This window comes from Neofelis nebulosa, chromosome 11 (genome assembly GCF_028018385.1).
Source record: "Neofelis nebulosa isolate mNeoNeb1 chromosome 11, mNeoNeb1.pri, whole genome shotgun sequence".
In the NCBI taxonomy this organism is placed as follows: Eukaryota; Metazoa; Chordata; class Mammalia; order Carnivora; family Felidae; genus Neofelis; species Neofelis nebulosa.
In genome coordinates this window covers 87,551,744-87,578,956 of record NC_080792.1, presented here as the reverse complement: position 1 = coordinate 87,578,956, position 27,213 = coordinate 87,551,744, and the positions used below count along the sequence as shown (strand labels likewise).

General features: G+C 42.6%; 2 protein-coding genes and 1 long non-coding RNA gene across 15 annotated transcripts in view; 1 reads left to right on the top strand and 2 right to left on the bottom strand.

The window, feature by feature from the left end:
- The window catches only part of IFT81 (intraflagellar transport 81), a 210,804-nt gene that overhangs the window by 29,711 nt on the left and 153,880 nt on the right, over positions 1-27,213 (top strand). The window lies entirely within an intron of this gene.
- The window catches only part of LOC131489377 (uncharacterized), a 199,831-nt gene that overhangs the window by 116,597 nt on the left and 56,021 nt on the right, over positions 1-27,213 (bottom strand). The window lies entirely within an intron of this gene.
- Positions 1-27,213, bottom strand: part of P2RX7 (purinergic receptor P2X 7) — a 45,957-nt gene that overhangs the window by 3,959 nt on the left and 14,785 nt on the right. For 3 of the 5 annotated variants that reach the window (XM_058691295.1, XM_058691297.1, XM_058691298.1), the window contains 11 exons: positions 24,655-24,823; positions 23,415-23,483; positions 22,346-22,418; positions 21,191-21,287; positions 18,477-18,557; positions 17,710-17,839; positions 13,415-13,551; positions 3,986-4,076; positions 2,374-2,439; positions 2,138-2,287; positions 254-355 (listed from right to left, as the gene is read on the bottom strand). In XM_058691295.1, coding sequence (XP_058547278.1) covers positions 254-355; positions 2,138-2,287; positions 2,374-2,439; positions 3,986-4,076; positions 13,415-13,551; positions 17,710-17,839; positions 18,477-18,557; positions 21,191-21,287; positions 22,346-22,418; positions 23,415-23,483; positions 24,655-24,823 — 1,165 coding nt within the window. The remainder of the gene's footprint in view (positions 1-253; positions 356-2,137; positions 2,288-2,373; positions 2,440-3,985; positions 4,077-13,414; positions 13,552-17,709; positions 17,840-18,476; positions 18,558-21,190; positions 21,288-22,345; positions 22,419-23,414; positions 23,484-24,654; positions 24,824-27,213) is intronic. The other 2 variants (XM_058691296.1, XM_058691299.1) reach the window with 2 other exon arrangements.

Genomic DNA, 27,213 nt, shown 5'->3' with positions numbered 1-27,213 from the left:
AGGATTCAAATTTTATAAAATTATGGAAGAGATAAAACTAATCTTTGGGTGCAGGATAGTGATGACTTTTAAGAGAAGGTAGTGTGATTGGGTGGATGCATGAAAAGTGTTTCTGCTAATAATATTCTGAGTGCTGGTTACATGTACTTAACTGTGTTAGAATTCATCAATTGTGACTCACCCAAATTGATAGATATATTTATATTTAATAATAAATTTTCTTTAAAAAAAAAGACTGAATGTTTTAACTTACTGGGACTTTTTCACCTTTGACACCTTGCAGACTTCTCCCAAGTAGCCTCTGGTCCACCATTCTAATGTGGGATTCATCCACAAAGGACACATATTTTAACGTCTAGGAAAAAAGGGTTAAAATTTTTACCCATTTTTGTACAGAATTATCAACAATCACACACCTGAAACATATCTAAAGGCAAATGTTATTCCTATTTACCCAACAACATACTGTAGAGAAGCTGACCAAAAACTCTTGCTAGCCAAGAATGATGTCTGAGTCTAAAGGTAAATTAGCTGTGGAGCCCTGTGCACGTAATATGCCGGCTTGGAGTCTCCTCGGTTTACCGCCTGCTATTTTTAAGTCTCCCACGTGCGATGTAAAAGTCCTTTGTTGTGTTCCCTCAATTTCAGTTACTCTAGATGGAATATCTCCAGAAAACTGTACTATTGCAACTTAAGCTGTTTATTATTTTTGTCGAGTTTCATCCCATCTTGGGCTGTGAAATGGTAATTGTTTTCAGTTTCAAAATGAACTTTTATTTCAAATTGTATAATACATGTACAGTGGCCGGTGAATTGTGCATTCAGCTGCTGGGAAAGAACAATAATATTCTTGGATGAGGGAAAGACAAAGAAACCTTGTTTGTTGTTTTAGGTACTGGAGATCTCTCCTTGATGGGGGGAAATCATGGAACCAAGTGTAGGGGACTTGCTTACTAAAACCCAAATTAAATAAGTTGAAACAATGCAGATGAGCTAAAATTCCCTTTGACAAGTCCCCCATTCTAGGCTCCTCTGCAGAAGGAATCACTGTTGTCACTTTTGTGTGTGTCCAGTAACTTTTAGTGTACATGTTACCCTCCCTATACACAAATGTGTGTGTATAATAAATGTGGAAAATATAGAGACTACATATATATAGAATATATGTGTGTATTTGTGTGTATATGTATACACATATAATATACATGTAGAAAACACATAAAGTAAGTATATGTCTGTAGTTGTGTTTTAGCCTACACATCATGCCATATATGTTGTCCTGTAGTTTGCTGTTTTGCTTTCAACAACGCATTCTGGATGTTTGTTCATGCCGGTACTTATGACACAGTGGTCCTGAAGATGCATTCTGGATTCTGAAACCAGCCTGCCTAAAGCTGGAATTTCAGCTCTGCCACTGAGTAGCTGTATGGCTTTGGGCAAATTACTTAACCCTCCTGCACCTCAACTTCCTCATCTTTAGAGATGACAGTAGCATCTATTTATAGGGTTGTTGTGAAGATTCAGTGAATTAATAGATATGAAGCACTTTGAAGTGCTGTAAAATGTTTGCTCTTATTGTTATCCACCTCATTCTTTTAAACTGGTGCCTGGCACTCCTTGCTATGGACCAGTCATAGTTTCTTTCACCATCTGCCTGTTGGACACTTGGATAGATGCTCTTTCTTCACTGTTACAGACAGTGCTGCAATGGATCAAGTGTACATGGAACCGCTTGGGCACTCACGTGAGTGCTTCTCAAGGGCAGGTATGGAGAAGTGGAAATGCCAGGCTGTAGAGTATGTCCCACTTAAATGTTACTAGATACTGCCAAATTGTTCTCCAAAGTCATTTTACTATTATTATTTTTTTTTTGCTGAACTAAATTAATAACTCTGATGAAATTGACAAGTCCTAGAACATAAAAATTTGTTCTCCCTCTATCTTGCCTCTTTATTTTTATTTCTATTCTTCCCTAAGACCAAAAAGGATTCATCTGAGAGTGATGGATCAGGGTAGAGTGCAGACACTTGTCTACCATGGGATTACACTTGTGATTTTGGCCTTATTTTTGCACGGTTGTCAGTGATCTGATGGACTTTCTGGGTGTTTTGGCACCTCCTGACGCAACGTGCCTTACCGCCTTGGGCTCCACGATGGTCTCACACTTCTTCCTGTAGTAGTATTCATTGACTGCACAGCATTCACAGCACTTGAAACATGGATAAATGTGGGATCGGCAGCATTTACTCGAGTAAGTGTTGATGAGGAAGTCAATGAACAGAGTGGCCTGGGAAAAAACCCAGACCAGGGCCATGTTAGTGAGATTTCTTTTTGCCAAATCACTTTCCTAAAGCACGGGAAAGAATCCCTTACCAAACCAAAGTAGGAGAGGGTTGAGCCAATGTACACGACCAGCTGGATAATGTCAAATTTCCCTCCCTGAAAACAGAATGGAAAAGGTTACTTCATTGACATTCAGAGCAGTGCTCTTTTGCTCTAACATGTAATTGTTAGCTCCAGCAGAGGAGGGAGTCTGTGACCATGACTTCCATAGATGAGTCCAAGTTGTTCACGGTAACAGAGGCCACAGAGACTGAAAATAGGATACCCATTCGTTCTGCTTCTGCCTTCTGGGATGTGCTCAAAAACGTGAGTGTTTTAAACAAAGAAGCACTGGAGTCCACACACCAAGAGGAGAACCATTAAAGGTTTGTTGTTTTTCCATACAAGGTGAGAGTTTCAGACAAGTTTGCCCTAAAAGTGGTTTACGATTACTTTGGAAGCAGAGGGGAAGAATGTCTGCATGGTCTTCCCTTAGGGGCCCTTGTGGTTTTTATTCTCGGTGGTCTTTCTGTCCTCTCAGTTTCTGTCTCATTGACTCTTGTGCTGCTTAGCACTATATGACATAAATAATATACTGTTGGAGAAGGCATTGTGAGCATCTATGGATTTTGCATGCCCAGCATCCCTTCCCTCCTTATTCTGAAGATAGCCCCCCAGTTTCCCTTTGGAGAACCGTCTCTGTCCATACTTGGTCCATGTAGTTTGCAGGCAAGGAGCTGGTTCAAGGCAAGTCCAAGATCAGCTATTGAGAGTATGGTATGATCCAAACATAGTGATTATTTCAGCAGTGGGCATGGGGCTCATATTGGGCCAGTCAGAGCCAATGGCATCTGCCTGAGGCCTTTGATGAAACTTTTAGCAAAGACACGTTCTCTTTGTATTGAGATTACTAACCTGGCAAGATATAAGGAGCTGCCTGAAACCACTGTGTAGAAATGGACAGCTGAGGATGATGCCAAAACAGAGGAGAACATATGTAAGAAATGGAGGGAGGCATATTCCTAATGATGTTATTTGAACATCTGGATCCAGCCATGCCTGAATCCTGAAAACTGCCCCTGAGTTTTTTAACTATGTGAAATTAAAAAAAAATTTTCCCCTAAGCCAGTTTGAGTTGGCTCAAAGTTGCAAAGGGATTTCTTTCTCTTTCTCTTTTTCTAAGCATCAGAGTATTTTTTTTAATGTTTATTTATTTTTGAGAGAGAGAGAGTGAGTGAGAGAGACAGAGCACAAGTGGGGAAGGAGCAGAGAGAGAGAGGGAGACACAGAATCTGAAGCAGACTCCAGGCTCTGAGCCGTCAGCACAAAACCCAACATGGGGCTTGAACTCACAAACTGTGAGATCATGACCTGAGCCGAAGTCGGACGCTTAACCGACTGAGCCACCCAGGCGCCCCTAAGCATCAGAGTGTTTTTTAAATTGAATATTAAAAATGTTTTTCCAGTCCCTTTCTTGTACTCATCAGATGACTTCATCGTGGACAGGACCCCAAGGACACTTCTTCCCCCTCTTATCCCACATGCTAATGCACAGTGCCAGCTCATGACTATGGTGGCAACATTCACCCCTTCAGGCACTACAACAATAATTAGGATGCAGTCACGGGAATGGAGGTGCCAGTGGCTGGGAGCAGAGACTTACGGTGCCAAAAACCAGGATGTCAAAACGGATCCCAAAGACTTTTATCAGAGTCCGTTTTTCAACGTTGTTTTCCTTATAGTACTTGGCATATCTGTAGGAGGAGAAGGAACCATGTTTATAAAGCTCTATCTGAACGTGCTGGTATTTCATGAAAGGAAAACCCCAAACAGGAGCTGGGCTAGTTTTTCTTGTTCATCCTGTAGCTCTGCTGCAGTGGACAGAGTGAAAAACATAATCCAAACCCACAAATTACTCTTTTGAAACTGAAGATCATTTCCGTACAACACCCCTTCTTCCACAATCACAGAGCTATGGAAAATCTGCTTTTCATTTAAGATTAAAAGGAACAATTTTTAGGGGCGCCTGGGTGGCGCAGTCGGTTAAGCGTCCAACTTCAGCCAGGTCACGATCTCGCGGTCCGTGAGTTCGAGCCCCGCGTCAGGCTCTGGGCTGATGGCTCGGAGCCTGGAGCCTGTTTCCGATTCTGTGTCTCCCTCTCTCTCTGCCCCTCCCCCGTTCATGCTGTATCTCTCTCTGTCCAAAAATAAATTAAAAACGTTGAAAAAAAAAAAAAGGAACAATTTTTAACCAATACAGGGTTCACAATGAGCAGAGAAATCTTTAAAAATAGCTTCAAGCAAATCTGATTATTTCTTAAGATGTTTTGGCTTCTAGAACAAAGTGGGGTGGAGGGATCTTAGATACTAATTGCTGCACTGGGGATACGTGCCCCTCAGCAATCTGTTCTAATTGTATTTTCTTAGGTTCTGTATTTGTCTATTTGCATCTGTTATCACAGGGCCAAAGTAACAGCCCAAATTGTTTATATCTTCCCTGTGATCCAGCTTTTGTGGAGTGAGTGAAAACCATGTTAGGAGCCCTCTGACCAATCCTGAATCCATATCCCCAACCACCCCCTCAAGCCCCGGCCAATATTTCCCCGGTGCCAGGTCACCCAGGGCCAGGTACCAGACAGTTGGAGACTGCACCTGTAGCCCAGAGCCTGCCCACATTACTCAGGCCAGCCAAATCCTAAGCTGTTTCCGCTGCCCTGTCTTGACTGTCCCATGGAAAACACAGTAAAGGTTCTGGGCCACCTCCCAACAAATCCAGTCCTTCCCTGTGGGCTTGTGTGGCCTGATGTGCCCCTCCTCATGGGAAATGTAAGTAATAAAGTTCTTCCAGTGACAGTGACCTCTCCGTGTCATTACTCAGCCACCTTTATAAATTAAGACCTGGGCACAAATCACAATCGGCCCAAATACACAGCTCTCCCCAGTGTTGCAGTCAGGAAAAGTGGAATGTTTTGTTTTCATGGATAATTAGGAAGGCTTAAACCACATGCCTCACAAAACTTTTTAAATCTGTCCCTCCCTCTTACCACCTTTTGGTGGTGGTTTTTAGGTAAGGTATTTTCTTTCTGAGTTATTAGTTGACCATCTATTTACAGGTGCAGAGAGAATACACCCAGAATACAGATGCTCTGCCAGAATATACTATGGAGCATTTGAAACTCTAATTTCTTTTAACTCTCAAAATGTGACGTTGAGATCGGGTAGGTATTCCCAGGTGCTTCAGCACCTATTTTTGGGCAGACGGGTTTTGATTTCTTTGCTTCTTATTGTTCTCATTCCATGACTGTTGTTTCTTTTGCTGCTCTACTGAGTGATTTATTTTTTTAATACACAAAGCAAAAGGGTCTTGGTACAGTGGTTCTTGAACTCAGGATAAGAATCACATGGGAAGTGTGTTCAAAGGTAGATTCCTGGGCCTCACCCTCCAGGGGATGGTTTTAGAAGGTCTGAGATGTTCTTAGAAAGGTACCAGGTGGGTCTGGTACATGTGGTCAGTGGTCCATGCTCTGAGTGGGATGTTTTTTGCACACTGTAATGGTTTGAATAATGGCCTCCCAAAAAGGTAGGTCCAAGTGCCTAATCCCTGTACCTGCGAATGTGACCTTATTTGGAAATAAGGCCTTTGCAGATGTGATTAAGGATCTCAAGATCATCCTGGATTTAGGGTGGGTCCAATGACTGGTGTCTTTATAAGAGAAAGGAGAGGAGAGTTGAAACAGAAACACAGAGGAGAAGCCCATGTAAAGAAGGAGGATCATCACTGGAATGATGTGGCCTTAAATCAAGGAACACCCAGAGTCACTGGGAGCTGAAGAGGCAAGGAAGGATCCTTCCCTAGAGACTTCAGAGAGTGTGTCCCTGCTGACTCCTTGATTTTAGATTTCTGACCTCCAGAGCTGAGAGAATACCCTCCTGTTGTTTTAAGCCACCAAGTTTGTGGTCATTTGTCACAGCAGGCACAGGAAACTAACACATGGATGTACCCATTCTGAACCAGAAAGGAGCATTGGGCATATGGTGTGGGTCTGCCCTACTTTATACTTGCTGTAAATAAACTGAATCACATGTTCACTGAATAAGGACCATTTGCCATGGATCTTTTGATAAAGGACAAAATTCTGTAATATGATCAACTTCTTCAACTTCTATGTTTTTGGAAGTTATATATATTTTTTCATATACCTCACTTAACCTGTAATTCCCTTCTCTTTTGTGTGGCTATTTGAAAGTAGCCTGTCCAGTTTTCCATCAGGACTTGACTATTCTTAGCCAAAGATTTCTTTTGGTGCTCATTCCAGACAACATGTCTATCATTTTGTTCTAAAAGAATATTAACTTCATAACCACCTCAGTTCTTCAGAAAGCTCAGATCTCTCCAGGAGCTGATGTTCTCAGGCTTAGCTCAGCAATTCAAAGGGCATTTGCCAACATCTGTTTGGGACTTTGCCCTACATGCTTCTGCAGACTGCTAAAAAAAACAAAAACAAAAAACAAACAAACAAAAAAAAACCCCAAAAAACAAAAAACAGCCTGAGAGCCTGCAAAGACAATCAAGGGACCACTGATCCAATTGTCTCTTCTGCTAATGGCCTTAAGTCTGTTCAGGAGAGCAGCAGGGGATATCAAAACATTATCTAAACTAGGAGCTGCTTTCAGGGCCCTGGATGAAACTCCACTGACCCAGAGGAGGCAAAAAGCATCCTGTGTCTTGATCTCAGATGGCCTTTAGTCAAGGGTCTCAAACTCATATGCCTACAGGGGCCAGGCAGATGACAGAAGTGAGTGATGCAGGCCATGTAAAAGGGAATAAGGAGTGGTGGGGACAATGGCAAACCAAAAAAACATATGCCCTTTCCAAAGGGAACCACAGATACCTCCAGCTGAGTCCTGCTGTGTGGGATATGAACCCACAGTTGTCAAATGGTTCAGGTTTTTTTTTCACCCCTAAATAGTTAAATTTTTCAAGAAAAGTAGGAAGTCCAGAATTTTATGTAGAATGCCTCAACTTTCAAAACATCGTGTAGGCAAAAAAACCAAGTAAACAAAAATGAACTCAAACTTCAATGTGCACATGAATCTTCTGGGAATCTTGTTAAAATGCAGATTTTGAGGGGCACCTGGTGGCTCAATCTGATAAGCATCCAACTTCAGTTAAGGTCATGATCTCACAGTTTGTGAGTTTGAGCCCCATATCAGGCTCTCTAAGATCCACTGTATCTCCCACCCCCACCCCTTCCCTGCTTATTCTCTCTATCTCTCTCTCTGACTCAAAATAAATAGACAAACTAAAAAAAATAAAATGCAGTTCCTATACACCAACAATGAAGCAACAGAAAGGGAAATCAAGGAATGGATCCCATTTACAATAGCACCAAAACCCATAAAATACCTAGGAATAAATCTAACAAAAGAGGTGAAAAATCTATACACTGAAAGCTGAAGAAAGCTTATGAAAGAAATTGACGAAGACACACCAAAAAATGGAAAAAATATTCCTTGCTCTTAGATAAGAAGAACAAATATTGTTAAAATGTCAGTACTACCCAAAGCAATCTACATATTCAATGCAATCCCTATCAAAATAACACCAGCATTCTTCACAGAGCTAGAACAAACAATCCTAAAATTGGTATGGAACCAGAAAAGACCCTGAATAGCCAAAGAAATCTTGAAAAAGAAAACCAAAGCAGGAGGCATCACAATCCTGGACTTCAAGCTGTATTACAAAACTGTAATCATCAAGACAGTATGGTACTGGCACAAACACAGACACTCAGAATAGAGAACCCAGAAATGGACCCACAAACATATGACCAACTAATCTTTGACAAAGCAGGAAAGAATATTCAGTGGAATAAAGACAGTCTCTTCAGCAAGTGGTGCTGGGAAAACTGGACAGCAACATGCAGAAAAAAGTACCTGGACCACTTTCTTACACCTACACAAAAATAAACTCAAAATGGATGAAAGACCTAAATGTAAGACAGGAAGCCATCAAAATCCTCAAGGAGAAAGAAGGAAAAACCTTTTTGACCTCGGCTGCAGCAACTTCTTACTCAACACATCTCCGGAGGCAAGGGAAACAAAAGCAAAAATGAACTATTGGGACCTCATCAAAATAAAAAGCTTCTGCACAGCAAAGGAAACAATCAGCAAAACTAAAAGGCAACCAACGGAAGGGGAGAAGATATTTGAAAATGACATATCAGATAAAGGGTTAGTATCCAAATCTATAAAGAACTTATCAAACTCACCCAAAAAACAAATCCAGTGAAGAAATGGGCAAAAGACATGGATAGACACTTCTCCAAAGAAGACATCCAGATGGCCAACTGACACATGAAAAAATGCTCAACATCACTCATCATCAGGGAAATACAAATCAAAACCACAATGAGATACCACCTCACAGCTGTCAGAATGGCTAACATTAACAACGTGGTGTGGATGTGGAGAAAGAGGATCTCTTTTGCACTGTGGGTAGGAATGCAAACTGGTGCGGCCACTCTGGAAAACAGTATGGAGGTTTCAAAAAAATTAAAAATAGGACTACCCTAGGACCCAGCTATTGCACTACTAGGTATTTATCCAAGGGATACAGGTGTGCTGTTTTGAAGAGGCACATGCACCCCCATGTTTATAGCAGCACTATCAACAATAGCCAAAGTATGGAAAGAGCCCAAATATCCATCAATGGATGAATGGATAAAGAAGATGTGGTATATATATACAATGGAGTATTACTCAGCAATCAAAAAGAATGAAACCTTGCCATTTGCAACTACATGGATGAAACTAGAGGGTATTATGCTAAGCGAAATTAGTCAGTCAGAGAAAGACAAGTATCATATGACTTCACTCATATGAGGACTTTAAGATACGAAACAGATGAATATAAGGGAAGGGAAGCAAAAATAATAATATAAAAACAGGGAGGGGGACAAAACATAAGAGACTCTTAAATATGGAGAACAAACAGAGGGTTGCTGGAGGGTTGTGGGAGGGGCAATTGGCTAAATGGGTAAGGGGCATTAAGAAATCTACTGAAATCATTGTTGCACCATATGCTAACTAGCTTGTATATAAATTAAAAAAATAAACTAAACAAAAATTATTTTAAAAAAGAAAAAAAAGAAATAAGTAAACATTAAAACAAAACAAAACAAAAAAAATAATTGCAGATTTTAATCCAGTATATCAAACATAGGGCCTGAGATTCTGCATTACATCGGGCTCCCAGGTGAGGCCCGTGCTGCTGCTGGTCCCAGGACCACACTTTGAGTACCAAGGTTCTAGATCAGTGGTTCTCACACTTGAGAGGCTCTTACCTAGAGGGCTTGTGAAGACAATCCCCAGGGTGTCTGATTTAGTAGGTACAGGGCCGGGCCTGAGAATTTGCATCTGACAAGTTCCCAAGTGATGCTGATGCTGGGAATCACACTGTGAGAACAGCTGGTCTGGACCATTAATACCAAAGGTATTCAGAGAGGCTACACATTTTTGCAAGATGATTCCACTAACATGGGCTGTGGAACTGTCTGTGCAGTTGCTCTTCTTAACTAGGAAAACACAGTCCTTAGGAAAACTCATGGTATCTGTAGGGGTCCCACCCTGAACTTGGAGAGGCTTTCTCTGGTCGCTCCCCACCCCTCTCTGCCCCAACCCTACATCACAGTATCTTGTTTGATTTTCTTCAGAGCATTTATCATCATCTGAAATGGTCTTGTTGGAGTTGTTTTTTTGCTCTATTGAGGTATAATTTATGTATAATAAAGTACACAAGTCCTAAGAGTTGAGTTCGATGAGTTTTGACAAATGAATACACTGTATAGCCTATACCCCTATCAAGATCTAGAACATTCCACTACTCCAGAAAACTCTCTCGTGCTCCTTTCCAATCAGTTCCTATTTTGTCTTTTCCCATCCCCCAATCCCCAGCCCAGCACCCACCATTGTCTTTTATCATCACGGAAAACTTTTGCCTATTCTTGTACTTCATATAAATGGCATCATGTAGTATGACTTGTTTCTATCTGACTCCTTTCCCTCAATGTAATGTTGGTGGGACTCCTCTATGCCAATGCATGTACGAGCAGTGTGTTCCTTCTTTATTTATACTAGCTAGTACTTTATTGTATAAATATATCACTATTTCTCCAGGCACCTGTTGCTGGACATTTGGGTTGTTTCTGGGTTTTGGTCCTTACAACTAAGGCTGTTGTGAACATTCATGTACAGATCTTTGTGTGTACCCAGGTTTTGTTTCTTTACCTGAGGGTGGGATTTCTGGATTATAGGATAGATGTGTGTTTAACTTTCTAAGAACTTTCCCAATAGTTTTGTAATGTGGTTGTACCATCTTATACTCCTACCAGGGAAATAGGAGAGTCCCAGTTGCTGCTTCTCCTTGCCAACATTTGGAATTGCCAGGCTTTTAAAATTTTTTACCTATTCTGGGGTGTGTGTATGTGTATCTCATTGTGGCTTAAATTTGTTTTTCTGATGACGAATGATGTTGCCTTGTTGGATTTTCTTACTTATATTTTTGTCTTATGTATTATAATATACTTATATTCATCCCCTACTAGGATATAGGCTAAGTAGTAACTTTGTCTGTTTTGTTTACCAATATAAACCCACTGTCACAACAATATGTTTTCTTCAATATATATTTGATGAGTAAATAAATGAGGAATGCCAATATCAATTTCCTACGGGCTCCATAAGCAAAATGATGGCTAGCCCCCATTCTAGGGATGTAATTGGCAACTCTTTTTGAAAAGGGAACAGCATAAGCCTACTTTGTGTCTGGAACCAGGGCCCAAAATGATCAACTATAATTATAGTTGCCAAAACCTGTCTGGCACCCAGAAGCAATGAGAGGTCATGGAGCCTCAAACTTAAAGGCCAAGTTAGTGCTGAGACAGAATTGTAGGAACAGGCTGAAAAAATAATCCAGACATAGGAGGTAACATGGAAACTTAGGTTAGGATGGCACAGGATCACCACTGGGGAAAAGTCAGGGGCAGAGGAATGAACTGTGCAGAGGGTCAAAACAAGAGTAAGTCAGCACCAAACCAGCACCAGCCTGTTTAAATGGTGAAGAGGAACCAGGATTCTATTCAATTCTTACAGGGTTGAAGTCCAGAAGCAAGAAGCATCAAAGAACCTTAAGGGGCGCCTGGGTGGCTCAGTCGGTTAAGCGGCCGACTTCGGCTCAGGTCATGATCTCGCGGTCCGTGAGTTCGAGCCCCGCGTCAGGCTCTGTGCTGACAGCTCAGAGCCTGGAGCCTGTTTCAGATTCTGTGTCTCCCTCTCTCTCTCTGACCCTCCCCCATTCATGCTCTGTCTCTCTCTGTCTCAAAAATAAAAATAATAAAAAAAAAATAAAAATAAAAAAAAAGAACCTTAAAAGTCAGACAAGACTGCCGGTGTGGATGCATTGTGGCCTCAGGAGTCTTTAAGATGTTCTAGTACAGTAAGCCTACCACCTCCCATACAGAAAGAAATATAAGATTATATATATATATATATATATATATATATATATATATATATATAATATAAGATTATATAAGAAATATAAGATTATATATATATATATATATATTTAATATACCTATTAAAGTCATATCAATATATTACTGAGCTCAAAACAAGAACAGATATTTTTTAGGTGCTAGAGATGAGTGATGGGGGGAACTGGGGCCATGTGTCTGTGCCCTAGGGGTACCCCAGCCAGATCTGTATCTAGGAGCTAGAGTCTTACACTTATGGGGAAGGGAGCCGAAGCTGCAGAAGCCCTACATAGCAAGGGAGCAGGGATGGGATACTTTTGGCGGAGTGAAGACGTCCAATGCCCAGAAATTAACCCCCAAACTGGTTAACAGATAGATGTCACACAGTCCTGGCAGATTACAAAATTACATAATCCCCACTGAGGAATATTCACATCCCACAGTACACACAGAACTTTGCACAAGGTCTTTCCTGCTGAAACCCACCAACAAATACTCCAACACTTCGGAAGAAGAAATCCCACTCTAGTTACTACAGATAAGGGTCAACTTGAAAGAGGTTATACAGTAGAACAGACAGAGAAGAGGATCCATAAGGTAAGAATGGACCTCACCGAAACAATAATAGATGGCTTTGAGAAGGAACCAAATATAAAACCGAGAAATGAAAAAGAGTCCTAGAAAAAAGTTTTTACAACGTATGGTAAAATGTTAATAACCTTTGATCCAATAACTCTACTTCTAGAAATTTATCCTAAGGAAACACTCTGGAATTCAAAGATTTATGTACACAAATTTGCAGCATAGAATTATTTGTCATAGAAAAACTGGAAGTGCCTCAAATGTCCAGTAATGGAGGCACGGGTGAGAAAAGCATGAGATGGAAGGGAAAGCGCGTGGGTTTGGGAGTCAGAGTGACCTAGGTTAGTTAGTATTATGGAGCTACTGTTAGCTGTGGGTCCTGGGAAAATCATTTCACCTTTCTCAGCTCTACCTGGGAACACTAATATCCCCATTTCAGGGTTGACGTGAGGTAGAGGGGTGATGATGTCCAAGGCCTGGTATATAGAAGACCCTCCCTAAGTTGTGGCTGTTGATAACATTACGCTCCCACCATTGGCATCATTAATGTGATGGTCACAACAAATTCTGAGTGACCCAGGATATGGCAAAACAAACGCACAAACACAGAATAGCAGGTTATAAGCATGATATGATCTCCTAGCGGCCACATAAAAGAGTCAGTTAGAGGAAGGAACACTCACCAGAGGGCTATCTTTCATTATCTCAGGGTTGAGGACTTACGGGTGATTTTTATACTCTTCTCTATGTTCTTCCCTGTTTGCCCACTTTTGTTTCTGTTTTTTTTTTTTTCAAAAGAAAGAAAATTCATACAAAAATCCAGCCATTCCCTAGCTCGTAGAGGATTTTTGCATTCATCTTGTTGCCTTGGGAACCAAAATTAATTCTTGCTGGCTGCTGGTTATGCAATTCAGCCTGGCCTTGGAGGTTTGTGCAGAGCCAGTGGTGGCCGGTCTGACCTGGAGCGCTGTTACCTGAAGTTGTAGCCAGGATACAAGGACTCATTGGTGGTCTTGTCGTCAAGGCGACGGAAACTGTATTTTGGATGGCAGCGATGGAACCAGCTGTCCAAGTTGCAGTCCCAGTAGATCTCAATGCCCATGATTCCTCCCTGGGGAAGACAAGGAGACACAGTTTGCAAGTCCTGCTGCATGTGGGACACAGCTACCAGACCTCTCCCTGCATAGGGATGATCATTAAGGCAAAGGTTTTCTTTTCTTTTCTTTTTAAAAAAATTTTTATGTTTATTTTTGAGAGTGAGAGCGAGAGAGAGCATGAGTGGGGAAGGAGCAGAGAGAGAGAGAGATACAGAATCTGAAGCAGGCTCCAGGTTCTGAGCTGTCAGCACAGAGGCTGATGTGGGGCTGCAACCCACGAACCATGAGATCATGACCTGAGCTGAAGTCGGACGCTTAACTGACTGAGCCACCCAGGCACCCCAAAGGTTTTGTTTTTAGAGGAAAACACGGATTAAATTTCAGAGCCATGAGTACATGAGCCCATCTAACACACACAAGTAGCTGCAAACGCGTCTCCCTGCTCTTCTTCCCATTTGGGACACACTGTTAGATTTCTTTTCCTAAAATACAACTTTCAATAAATCTCTCCCATAACAACACCTTGACTGCCCGCCTCCCATTAAAGATGAAGTTGAAGTTTATTACACTGGAATTCAGGGTGCCCCATCACATATCTTTTCTGCTTTACCTCCCAACAACCCCCTGGAGAAAGCTCTTATTCCAAACTGTGTATACTTTTCCCTTAAAGCACTTGAAATCTTCATTTCTTTTTTTTTTTTTTAACAGATTTATTGAGATACAGTTTAGGCACTTAAAGTGTTTAATTCAATATTTTTTGGTACGTTCACATATATGTGTGACCATCACCATAATAAATTTTACAAGTTTCATTGCCTCCAAAAGAAACCCCTGAACTTTTACTCAACACCCCTTTCTCCCCTCCCTCAGTCCTAAGCAACCACTAATTTACTTTCTGTCTCTATAGACTTCCTTCTTCTGAACTTTCATATGAATGAAATCACATAATAGGTGATTATGTGTGTGGCTTTTGTGTGTGGCTTCTTTCACTTATCGTAATATTTTTAAAGTTCATCCATATTGTAGCCTGTGTCAATCCTTCATTCCTTTTTTGTGGTGGAAGAATACTTCTTTGTATGTAAAGACTACATTTGATTTATCCATTTATCCTCTGATAGACATTTGGAATGTTTCCACCTTTTAGCTATTATGAATAATGCTGCTGATGTATGAGCTTATGTACGAACACTTAGTACGAGATTTTGTGTGGATATATGATGTCCTTTCTCTTCTGTGTCTACTTATGATGAGTGGAATTTCTGGGTACACTTTGAACTTTTAAGTCTTGGCCCTTGTCCTTTTCTCCCATTGAAATATTTCTCCCACCCATCTCTCTAGCTAAGTCCTCATCCGCCTCCAAGACCTAATGTACATCCTTCCTTGTCAATTCAGTCACCCCATTCTCCTCAGTTCAGGGTCACCTTTTTCTTCTCTGAACTTCTAAGGAATCTCTTAATCTTTTACCTCTACTTGGTACTTCTTTCTTTCTACAAACATGTTTTGAACACTGACTGTCCTATTTCACTGAATCTTAGACACCATTGCTTATCAGATACATAATTTTCTTTTTATGTTCCTCTGAGAAGGAACATAACAAATGTTGTCAATTAAACTGTGAAATTCCATGAATCTAAAGTATTTCCTGATTCAGAAATATAAATATTAAATATTTCAGAAAAAAGTATGTCTTTGAATTGATATAATATGGTATTTCAAGACAGTATCTAGATGCTAGGGATAGAAAGATGAAAAACAAGCAGACTCTGACTTGGAGAAAGGGAAAATAATACAGAATAATCACAATTATCATTTATTGGCACTAAGCCAAGCACTGTACATATTATTGTGAATATCTGATGTTTCTGTCACTCAGCATCCAGTTCTCCTGGTAAAAGTCCCTGGAAATTTCTTTGGGAAACGTTTCTCCCAACTGAGTGGTTTGGATGGGACTGTCGCCTCTCCCAGCTCCAGGAGTGGGAACATGATCTAGGCCTGGCCAGTCAGGACTAGGCATCCCTCTGGACCTGGTGACTGGTTCAGGAATAGGTATGTGGCCCAAGATTGACCAATCAGAGCCCTCTCTGAGACATTTTGCCACAACCATAAAAAAAAGAGGTCCTCTATTGGTTGGGACCACCAGCTAGAGAGTGTGAGAGTTCAGAGCAACATTGTCCAACAGAATATTCTGTAGTGATGAAAATATTCTATATTCATGCTGTGCAATAAAGTCTCTACTAGCTGCATGTGGCTACTGAGTGCTTGACATGTGGCTAGCATGACAAAGGAAATAAATATTTCATCTCAATTAATTTAAATTTAAATAGCTTCATGTGACTAGTGGCTACCATATCAGTGCAGTTCTAAAGGCTCTGGTGCCTTTGTCTTGACATGAGGACGATCTGCCTGAGAGTGACCTTGTCATTAAAGAAAAAGCAAAGAGATGGGGAGCCAGATTCCTAAAGACCTCATCTGAGTTCCTGGATGGAGCCATGCCAGCTGCTATCATACACTTCATTCAGTCGACAAATACTTATTGAGTGTCCTTTATGCTGAGCTTATACAAAAACTAACAAAAGAAGCCAAAGATCCCTGCCCTCATGGAACTTACATTCTAGTCAGGGAAAACAGACAACAGACAAATGGATATGTAAATTATATAGTATGTCAGATAGTGCTGGATAGGGTTAGAAATTGTCACTTAAAAATTTTGGGGGGGACACCTGGGTGGTTCAGTCGGTTGAGCATCTGACTTCAGGTCAGGTCATGATCTCGCAGTTTGTGGGTTTAAGCCCCACATCGGGCTTTGCGCTGACAGCATGGAGCCCACCTCTAATTTGTTGCCCCTCTCTCTCTACCCCTTTCCCATTCGTGCTCTCTCTCTCTCTCTCAAAAATAAACACAAAAAAAATTTTAAAAAAATTTTAATGTTTATTTATTTTTGAGAGGCAGAGCATGAGTGGGGGAGGGGCAGAGAGAGAAGGAGACACAGAATCCCAGGCAGGCTCTAGGCTCTGAGCTGCCAGCACAGAGCCTGACATGGGGCTCAAACTCATGAACTGTGAGACCATGACCAGAGCTGAAATTGGACACTTAACCAACTGAGCCACCCAGGCGCCCCTAGAAATTGTCATTTTAAATGAAATGGTAAGGGAAAGCTTCACTGAACTTATATTTGAGCACAGACTGGAAGCAGGTGAGGGAGACAGCTAATGGTATGTCTGGGGCAAGACTTTTCCAGAAAGGAAGAAAATTTCCGAGGTAGGAAAATGCCTTAGCTGTACTAGAAGGTCCATTTCCCCTGGTGTCTTTATATGAGTTAATATGGCTCTCTCTCTCTCTCTCTCTCTCTCTCTTTTTTTTTTTTTTTTTTGGCTTAAGCCAATTGTTTGGTTTCTTTTTGCCCCCCAGATGCTTTTTAATTTATTCTTTGCTCACATCATTTGGTTTGGATGTCTATAACGTACAACTGGAAGAATTCTGATTAATTCAAGTATGGTAGTCTGAATCATTGCCAAAGGTATTCCAATCCCAGGTCCTAATCCTTGGATTCTTTGGATATATTATCTTATAGGGCAAAAGAGACTGCAATTAAATTAAGGATCTTGAGATGGGGAGATTATCTTGGATTATCCAGATGGGTCCTACATGTTTCCTTTTATAAATGTTCTCAAAAAGATCAGTATCTTTATAAGAGGGAGGTTGAGGGAGACTTGACACAGAACAAGAAGTCAGTGGGACCACTGAAGCCAGACGCCATGCAGCTGGCTTCAGAGCTGGGGGAAGGGACCACGAGCCAAGAAATGCAAGGACCGTAGCTCTAGAAGGTGGAAAAGGCAAGGAAACGGATTCTCCTGTAGAGCCTCTGGAGGGAGCATGGCCCTGCTGATACCTTGGTTTTGGTCCAGTGAAACTGACTTTAGACTTCCAACTGCCAGAAGTGTGAAAAAAAAAAAAGTGTGTTGTTGTAAGCCACCAAGACTGTGGTAGTTTGTTACAGCAGCCACAGGAAACCAGGGATCTCCCCCACAGCTTTGTTGCCTGATTAGATGAGGTAATGCAGAGTGTGAGATTTACTAAATGCTCAGTGAAGGAAGCCTTATAATTAAGATCCGGAGGCCCGGCCTCTTGGCCGTTTGAGATCCCCTGACTCACTGTACAAAGAAGCCACCAACCTGAATTGCAGCATCTGAAAAATTATCTCCTACTTCTTGGAAGATATCTCCTAGTCGGAAGATGGGACACTGTGGATCCTGAGTCTTGTGAAAGGTACAAGTGATGTTTACACCCGGCAAGATGTTTCTCCTGCACACAAAGAGAAGCAACAAACCAACAAAAATGTCTATTGGAAACTGAGACCCATCTCTTTCATAGGAGTGAGCCAATTGTTAGCTGGTTTCCATGAGGGGCCCCAGGGGTCCTCAGTCCCTGGAGTTCACACCCTTGTGTAGTCCCCTCCTACACTGTGCAGGGTTAGTCTATGTGACCAATAGCATATGGCAGAATCGATGCTGTGTCACTTCCAAGATGAAGTCATAAAAGGCTCCCATCTTGTTTACTGTCTGCTGGCTTGCTCTCTGTACCTCTTGGATCATCCGCTGTGGGAGAAGCCAGACACCATTCCTAAGGATACTCAGGCAGTCCTAGGGAGAGGTCCATATGGTGGGGAACTGAACTCCCTGCTGACATCGAGGTGAGTGCGCTTGGAAGAGGATTCTCAGCCCCAGTCAAGCCCAGAGGTGACTGCAGTCCCCACTGACAGATAGCTTGACTGCCACCTGAGAGACCCTGAGTCAGAAACACCCAGCGAAGTAATTCCTACATTCCTTACCCACAGAAAAAACATGAGATAATAAATGTTGGTTGTTAAGCTTCTAAGTTTTGGCATAATTCGTTATATGGCAGTAGATAGCTAACACAGTCGGACATTCTGGACACTTACGTGGTGTAGTTGTGGCCAGGGAAGTCGATGTTATTTTTGATGAGCACTGTGAAGTTTTCGGCAACGTTCAAGAGCGCAGGCCTGAGAGAGAGAGATGCCGGGTGGGGGTCAGTGAGACAATGGGACCACAGGCTTCTGGTTCCTGGTTCGGGTCATTGCAGTGAGTGAAGAGAAATGTAGTCTAGTGGGCAAAACCTTCCTAAAAATCTAAAAAAGAGGAAGAAGCTCTCTTTTCTTGAGACCCCATGGCATTTACTATAACTCTTCTCACACTCTGATGTAATTCTGTGTTTAGGTATGTGCAGTGGTGTGCTGGTAAATATTTAACAACCAGGTCTCCGGGCGGGGTGGGGGGAGGGTGAAGTGGTGGAGCTCTGATCTGTAGCAATTACTGATGACTGTAGTATAACCCCTCCCACCATGGCCGATCTCAAGCTACTAGCAGGTATCACTGAACTTGGAGTTGGGAAGGGATGAGCATAAAGGGCTCAGAGCTAGTATAGGCCAGCTCCAGCACACCCTTGTTTGTATCTTTCCCAATAGGCTTGGAGTTCTTGCAGGGCTAGGATAATGATTTTTTTTTTTTGTACTGGCATCCCCAGGCTTTAGCACAGGGCCACACACATAGAGTTGACTTCATCACTCATTCTCTAGAGGCTCTGAGTAGCATAAATTCTCCATGAATTAGAGGAGACCAAATCCTAGACTGTAGCAAGGTCCCCCCCACAACCCATCCATCCATTCATTTGGCAAATATTTACTTTGCTGGGCACAGGGTTGGGCATTGGGAATGTAGTGCTAAACAAAACAGTCAAGGTTTTTGTCCTCATGCAGTTGACAGTTGGCTAAAGATGGAGAGAACTGGGCTATGAATAAAGAGATACAACTGGTACTTTATTGCTTGGCATGCCTGAGTGGGTGGCAGGTATATATAATGGGAGTAGCACCGGGAAAGGACAGACATATTTGGAAGGGGGCACCAAGAATGGTCTACTTTCTATTCCAGAATAAAAAGGATGTAACTATAGAGAACACCAGTTTTTGCCTTTCCAACATCCATTCCCCCTCTGTTAGAAGCACTTCAGTTTTCTCCCGGTGGGAAAGCCATGTCTCTCCCACTCTCAGCCCAGAAGGTTGGGTGAGGATGAATCTATCTCCTACCCATCCTTATAGCTCCCAGGGTAGGCAAGTGACCCAGAGCTTGCTAGACAGTATAACTCAATCCTCTCGGCCACAGTGATTGGTTCAGAGATTGTCACATGACTTAGGCCAATGAAAACATTCTAGGGCTTTTGTAGGACATACTGGGAAAAGAAAAACTCACTTTCTTTAGGATTACTAGTAGTAAACACAGTGTAAACTTGGAGTTCCCTGGGCCACAGTGTGAGGAAAGCCAAAAGGGAGGAAAGAATAACTGGAGGGTGGGTGTGCGATGGAGGTGGGAAGAGACAGAATGAAAGAGAGAGAATCTTAATGACATCATTTTAATTTGAAGCCTGGATCAAGTCTTTCCTGAAGCTAGTACTTTTGGACTCTTCATTTACAGGAATAAGAAAATAACATTTTCTTTTTTCCTGAAGCCAGTTTAAGTTGTATTTCTGGCATTTGCATTAAAAAAAATCTTATTTACAACAAATGCCTACTATCTGCTAGACCATTTACTTTTAGAACATCCTAAATCCCATGCTTTCTGGGCAACATTCTAAGAATAAGAGGACTACATGATTTTGAAACTTTAAGGATCAAAGTCCTTTATTTCTCTCTTATGACACTCTTAACTTTCTATCTTGAATTATATCTCTCTATGCACATGTCTTATCTCTTTGATTAGATTACAAGAGGCTTGGGACCTGCTCCATATCTGGGTCTGCTTGTATTTTTTTAGCACAGTCTCTTGTGCATAGTTACATGTAAAATAAATAGTATGTGTGTCTACGCACACATTATTGACTACTATAAGCCAGGCATGGGGCTCACTTTGCAATTGCTGTACAAGTATCATCTCATTTAATACTCATAACAGTCCCGTGAGGTAGGGGCAACTATTAGCCTCATTTTACAAATAAGGAAACTGAAGCTCAGAGAGGTCAAGCCATTTGCTCAAGGTCACACAGCAAGGAAATGTTAGAGTCAAATTTGAATCCAGGTCTCTCAATTCTTCTGCTGAAATGCACCAATCCCTGTGGTTTCTGAGATTTAACATCAAGTTCTGCCTTCTGGGCCTGACGTTGTGTGTTAAAGAGAAGAATCAATTCAGGGGATCAACAAATCTGTGTGCCACTGTGACCACTTAATTTAAGAAAACTTCTCTTCCCTCCCTCCCTCCCTCCCTCCCTCTTTTGCCCTCTTTACCCTCCCCTACCCTTCCCCTTTCTTCCCTTTTCCTTTCTTCCCCCCCTTCTTACCACCTTGCCATACTTAGTCACTCAGTATGGACACTGACCAATCAGAATGAGGTCTGCGGTAGTGCTGGAGGAGGGCTCCAGAGGTCCTCAGCCAAGGGTCCAGGGGCACCCAAGGGTGCTCAGGGTAGTAGTTGTTTACCAGCCAGTACAGAATTATTGCAGTATTTTAACAATTAGCATGGGCCCCACAGAGACCACTGGTGTGCCTGGGACAGAGGGTCACCAAGTCAGTAGGACCCAGGACTTTTCAAGACTTTTCATCTGATCACTGGTCAGGGCCACCACATCTCTCCCAACCTTGCAGCTCACCGGGGGGGCTCTTTCGCTGCCTCGATGGGACACCAGGCGGAGACCTCACAGGTCTTCAGCTTCCCTTTATACTCTACACACCTTCCGGTCTGGATCCCTGGGTGGGGTGGGGTGGGGTGGGGCCAAGGGGCCAAAAAAGCACAAGTGTGAAAACTGTAGGCGCATCTTGAACTCAACCCAAGCAAGAGACTATTTATTTATGCTTTTCAGCCGAAGCAGTTTTAACTTCCACAAAACCTCATTTGAACCACAAACTTACATAAGGAAACCTAAGCAGAGAACACATCGGACGGTAAGCTTTTTTAAAAAAAGATTTGGAGAGAACACAGAGAGGCCATGGATAGCTGTTGGCTCTTTTGGTTTCTTTGCCAGAAAAGATGCTGAGAAAGGAGCCGAACAGGGCATGTTCTCTCGCCTGGCATGAATGGACTAGAACCTGGCTTTTAAGTGGGCATCTGAGCCACTTAGGGGTGTACAGCCCAGACCAGGGATGTGCATAAGCCACAGAATGAGCACGGCACATCTTTCTGGAGCATCAGAGCCACTCGCAGATTCCGAGGGGGAAAGTTAAATAGTAAGTAATGTCTGAATGATCTCTATACCAACTCAGACAGACACATACATCTAAAGGAACAGAGTGTGACATCCATAGGCCTTTTTTTGTGTATGTGTATATGTTATAACATATAAAGATATGTTCTTTTTTGTGGTCATTTTTTAATTGTTATGTGCCTCTTTAAGTTCAAGTAAGAGATATAGAGAAATTCTGACGGTTAATGGTGGTACTGGTCCCCAGATGCCCTGAGGGTACAATTCATATTCCTCAACCTCCAGGGAAATTCAAAGGTGAAAGTTCAGCATACACGGAAGGTACTATGGGCCATTCAGTTTTCCTGTCAGTGAGAACCCTGAAGATGCTAATTCTGGAGGTTTTCAGGAGCTGCCCTCCCTGGGGAATTAGATCACATTCCTAGTCCTCTGGGGACAGAGCAGAGGCATGGGGGCAGACACAGGCTCCCCCAGGGCCTGGTGAGGGTGGAAGAAGGCATCTGAGAACCAGAGTCTGAAGATTTGAACTTGAGGGCATTTGTGAACGTCACCAAGATACCAGACCACCCCCAACCCCCAGGATCCCAGAGAAGAAACATAACATACCTTTGCTCTGCGGGTCCACCCGTCCCTTTTTACAGCCCAAGTCAGAGGAACAGAGTGTCCTGCGGGTGGGAAACTGCAGGGAGAAGGATGGGATAGTGGGGAGTAAGCAACCCGGGTCTCTAAGATACAGAAAAGCAGGTGCCTGTGCCTGAACCAAAAACTTATACACAAATGTTCACAGCAGCCAAAAAGTACAAACAACCCAAGTATTCATGAGCTGATACGTGGACAAATACAGTGTAGTGTATTCATACAATGGACTAGGACTCAGTCATAAAAAGGAAGGAAACACTTACAACTGCTACAATATGGATGAACCTCAAAAACATGATGCTCAGTGAACGAAACCAGACCCAAAAGGCCACATACTGTACGATCTCAATGATATGAAATACCCAGAATAGACAAATCCACAGAGACAGAAAGTGGATCAGTGGTTGCCAAAGGCTGAGGGAAGTGGGGAGTGGGGCATGACAGCTGATGGGTACAGGACTTATTTTGGGGAACATTTGGAAAATGTTCCAGAATTAGGTAGTGTTATGGTTGTACAACATTGTGAAAATACTAAAAACCACTCCTTTCTACACGTTAAAATGGTGGACTTTATGGTATATGAGTTATATGTCAACAAAACATAAAAATAAATAAAAATCCAAAAGATAGATGTAACCAGGTACCACTTTCAGGGAAGGCTCTTGGGGTAGGGGGGAGGGGGCCTGGTCCAAGCACCTCTGTGGCTGCAGAACTGGGCCAAGAGACAAGCTCAAAGGCTCAGCAGGAAATGGGAAGTAAGGGGTGCCAGCCAGCACTTTCCCCTGGCCTCAGAAAATGAGGTCAGCCCCGTCTTAGGCCTGAGGACAGAAGAAGAAAAAGAAATGAGATGACTGGTTTATGCACAATTGACTTCCGCTTTTCTGGGGAGGAGGTTTAACGGCCAGTCTTAGGGGAACCAGAGCCTGACCTTAGGGTGGGGGGTGGAGGATAGCATCAGCAGTTCATTATCTTCCTCTGACCTGTGCCCCCTCCAGCGACTCTTATTACCTGCCAACCACTCTGGTCCCCTCCTTACCTCAGGACATAACCCCTGCTGTTGGCCTTCTGTCTTGAGGAAGTTTGTCATCACGAAAAAGGAGTTTCCCTGTAGAGAAAGGAGAGAGTAGGCAAATGCCAGACGTTGGAGGGCAGAACTACTTAATCAGAATAATCTAGCCTGCCTAGTGCCTGGGGGCGAACCTTCCACCTTTCTAAACCACACTCTGGAAATCAGGTCTGGGAGCAAATCAGGTCTGGGAGCAACGTGGACTGCGCTCGAGGGCTTAATATCAAAGCTGATGAGCCACCCCACTGAGCTGAGGGAGAGCAAAGGGACATTCTAACTGACTATTCATTTTCCGTTCCAGCCTCAAAAGCAGCCTTGTCATTTTTTGGACGCAGTAAAATCCCATTAAATCGAAACTTAAGAGAACCCGGGGCGGGGTGAGAGGGGTGCAGTGTTGGCTTCATCAGAATGCTGTTCAGATTATCCAGGATTTTAATTAAAGGGCATACGGCATCCCGCAACCCGGGTAATAGCTGGAGATCTTACTGACCCACTGTTAGAAACCGACAGTGACTTGGATTTCATGGTTCTGCTGAGCACACCAGCTCCCAGAGGCTGCAAAAGTGCCCTTTTGTCCCTCAAGCACCCCCCCCCCCCCCGCCGCCCCATCTGTTCTTTGGTTTTCTCATTCCTACTTTGATTTCTCCTTTTTGACTGTTCTGCTTTTATTTATCTTCTTGCAAATATAGACAGTCACATAGTCTTTCTCTGTGATGCACACCCTTCCTTTCTTTGTCATCTATATCCTTCCTTTGTGCAAAAATGTATTTGAGAAAATGTTTTCCTGGAGACATTTTTGTTGATAAAACGCCACACAAACCACATAAAAGGGCTAGTCCTGTCCAGGCAGGAAGTTCTTTGTCCTTCTGAATCTAGACAGACCTTGCTGACTTGATGGCCCTGCTTCCAAAAAGCTGTGCATAAATCAAGTGTGAGTGAATCAAATCGTGCTTTAAATGCACCACCAGGACACGCTGCTATTCTGAGAAACCCTGTAGGACTTGATAAAGCAAAGAATCGTCTTTGAGCTGCTGGATCTGACCCAATTTTGCAATTTTTAGGTTTTCTCAGTTGGGATTTTCACAGAGCTTTTTAAAATAGGGCCAGCATTTTTCTGCAGTGAGGCTCTGGGTCCCAAGGGAGGGAGGCAAGGCCCTGGGGACAGTGCCCAGGGAGGAGTCCTGGGAGGGGGTGGCTGGCACGTGCTCACCTGCAAAGGGAAGGTGTAATCCGCCGTGTCAAAGACACTGGACACCACCTTCTTCATCCCGTTCTCCAAAATCTCCTCTTTCACCTCTGCTATCCCTTTTACCTTGGTGTGCACAGAACTGATAAGAGGCTCTTTCCGCTGGTACAGCTTGTCACTCACCAAAGCAAAGCTAAGTGGCAGACACAGAAAAGCATCAGTGGTTTTCTCAAGGGAGGCACAGTGCGGGGACTTGGGGGGCAGGTTCTGAAGGCTGCCTCCATTCAAATCCTAGCTTTGCTCGGTGACTTTGGTCAAGCTGCTTGACTTCTCTGTGACTCATTTTCCTTATCTGTAAAGTGGGAAGAATAGTCATACCTACTTTAGGGGTTGTTGTGAGGATGAAATGAGATATGTGTGCAAACTCCTCAGCATCATATGCTGAGTGCACACTGAGCACTCACTATCTGGAAACTACTGCCCCTGATGTCAACCTCCAATACTGCCTAATACAGACTGTAGTTTATAGGACAGCTTCTTAAATAACAAAGTCCAGCTCCAGATTGGTCCACTTGCTTTGTCCTGGGGCGAAGCAACACATCAACACCTAAGGAAGTACCCAGCAGGTCAGCCACCTGTTTTCCAGAAACACCCACCTGGTTTATAAATAATATTGATAATACTAACCGCCCTTTATTGAGCAATTAGTACATGCCGAGTGCTCCACATGCATCATCTGTTTAATCTTCACAGTGATAGGAGATAGTTACTATAATCATCCCTTTTGTAGATGAGAGAATGGGCTCAGAGAGGTAAAGGAATGCGCCCAAGATAACACAGATCGTCAGTGGCAATACCGAGGTCTTCAACTGGTCTACCTTCTAGCCCAGAGCCAGACCTCTTAACCCTGTGCTACACGTGTTCATGCATGATGTGGCTCTGACTCTGGTTTCCTGCCTTTGGTCAGTTCATTACCTGTTAATCCCTTCTTTAGAATATCAATTTAAATTATTATAAGTGTGAGGAAGAGAAGGAGAAAGTGGAATTAACAACAATGGTAGGGGCGCCTGCATGGCTCAGTCAGTTGAGCGTCCAACTCTTGATTGAGGCTCAAGTCATGATCTTACAGTTGTGAAATCGAGCCCCATGTCAGCCTTTGCACTGGGCGTGGAGCCTGCTTAAGATTCTCTCTCTCTCCTTCTCCCTCTCTCTCAAAAGAAGAAGAAGAAGAAGAAGAAGAAGAAGAAGAAGAAGAAGAAGAAGAAAAAGAAGAATTCAAAATGGTAGATTCCACCACCGTTTGTTTTTCCTGTCTCCCATTGCCCTGAATAATTCCGACTTTATTTTAAATGCTTTGTTTATTCATTCAGCATGTGTTTATTTGGTCTCTTCCCTCTGGCCAGCACCTAATATCCAAATGATTTAGGAAGTGTAAGCCAGTGGCTGCCTTCTATGACCTGGCCTTATGAAACCAAAGACAGAGTGGGCCATGACTTGGTCACTGCTGTTCCTAGCCTTGGCTGGGTAGTAAAATCCCCAGAGAGCTTTCAAAATTTCTGCTCCCCAGTTCCATCCCTGGAAATTCTGCTTCAGTAGGTCTGGGGGAGTTATCCAGGTACTTATATACATTTTTAAAGTTTGCTGGGTGATTCTAATGCACAGCCAGGGTTGAGAACCCTGGGAGACTATTGAAAAGACAGCTAACATTTGGCAATATGTGGCGCATTCGAGGAAGTGCATCTCCTAGGACCCGGCAATTCCACGCTTTTGTACACTCCCTAGAGAAATCCTCATACATGTGCCCAAAGAGTTGGGTACAAGACTGTTTATGGCAGCAGCATTTGTAAGAGGGAAAATAAAATACCCTAAATGTCCTTAAATATTTAATGGGTAAATGAATTGTTGGATTCATACAATAGGATGCACTACTGAGAATAAATGGAGAGCTACTCATATCAATATGGAAATAATATAATATTGAGAAAACAAAACATGCCACAGTATGAATACAAAATTTAAAGAAATCCAAAACAACATTTTACACTCAAATGCCTGTCTACGCATGCCCATAGCAGCACTATTCATAAAAGACAAAAGATGGAAATAGCTCACATGTTCATCAGTAGATGAATGGATAAACAAAACATGGTCTACCCATACAATGAAGTACTATTCAGCCATAAAAAGGAATGAGGGGCACCTGGGTGGCTCAGTCAGTTAAGCATCTGACTCTTAATTTTGGCTCAGGTCTGATTTCATGGTCATGAGATTGAGCCTTGCATCTAGCTCTGTGTGGGGCATGGAGCCTGCTTAAGATTCCTTCTCCCTCTGTCCCTTCCATGACTGCACATGCGTTTCTTCCCTCTCAAAAAAAAAAAAAAAAAAAGGAATGAAGCACTGAGACGTGCTATATTGTGGAAGAACCTTGAAAACATGCTTTATAAAAGAAGGTAGATACAAAAGGTCACATATCGTATGATTCTATTTATATGAAACAATCCAGAATAGGTAAATCCATAGAGACAGAGAGTATATGGATGAGTGCAAGGGGGTGGGGAGCAGGGGTGACTTCAAATGCTTGCG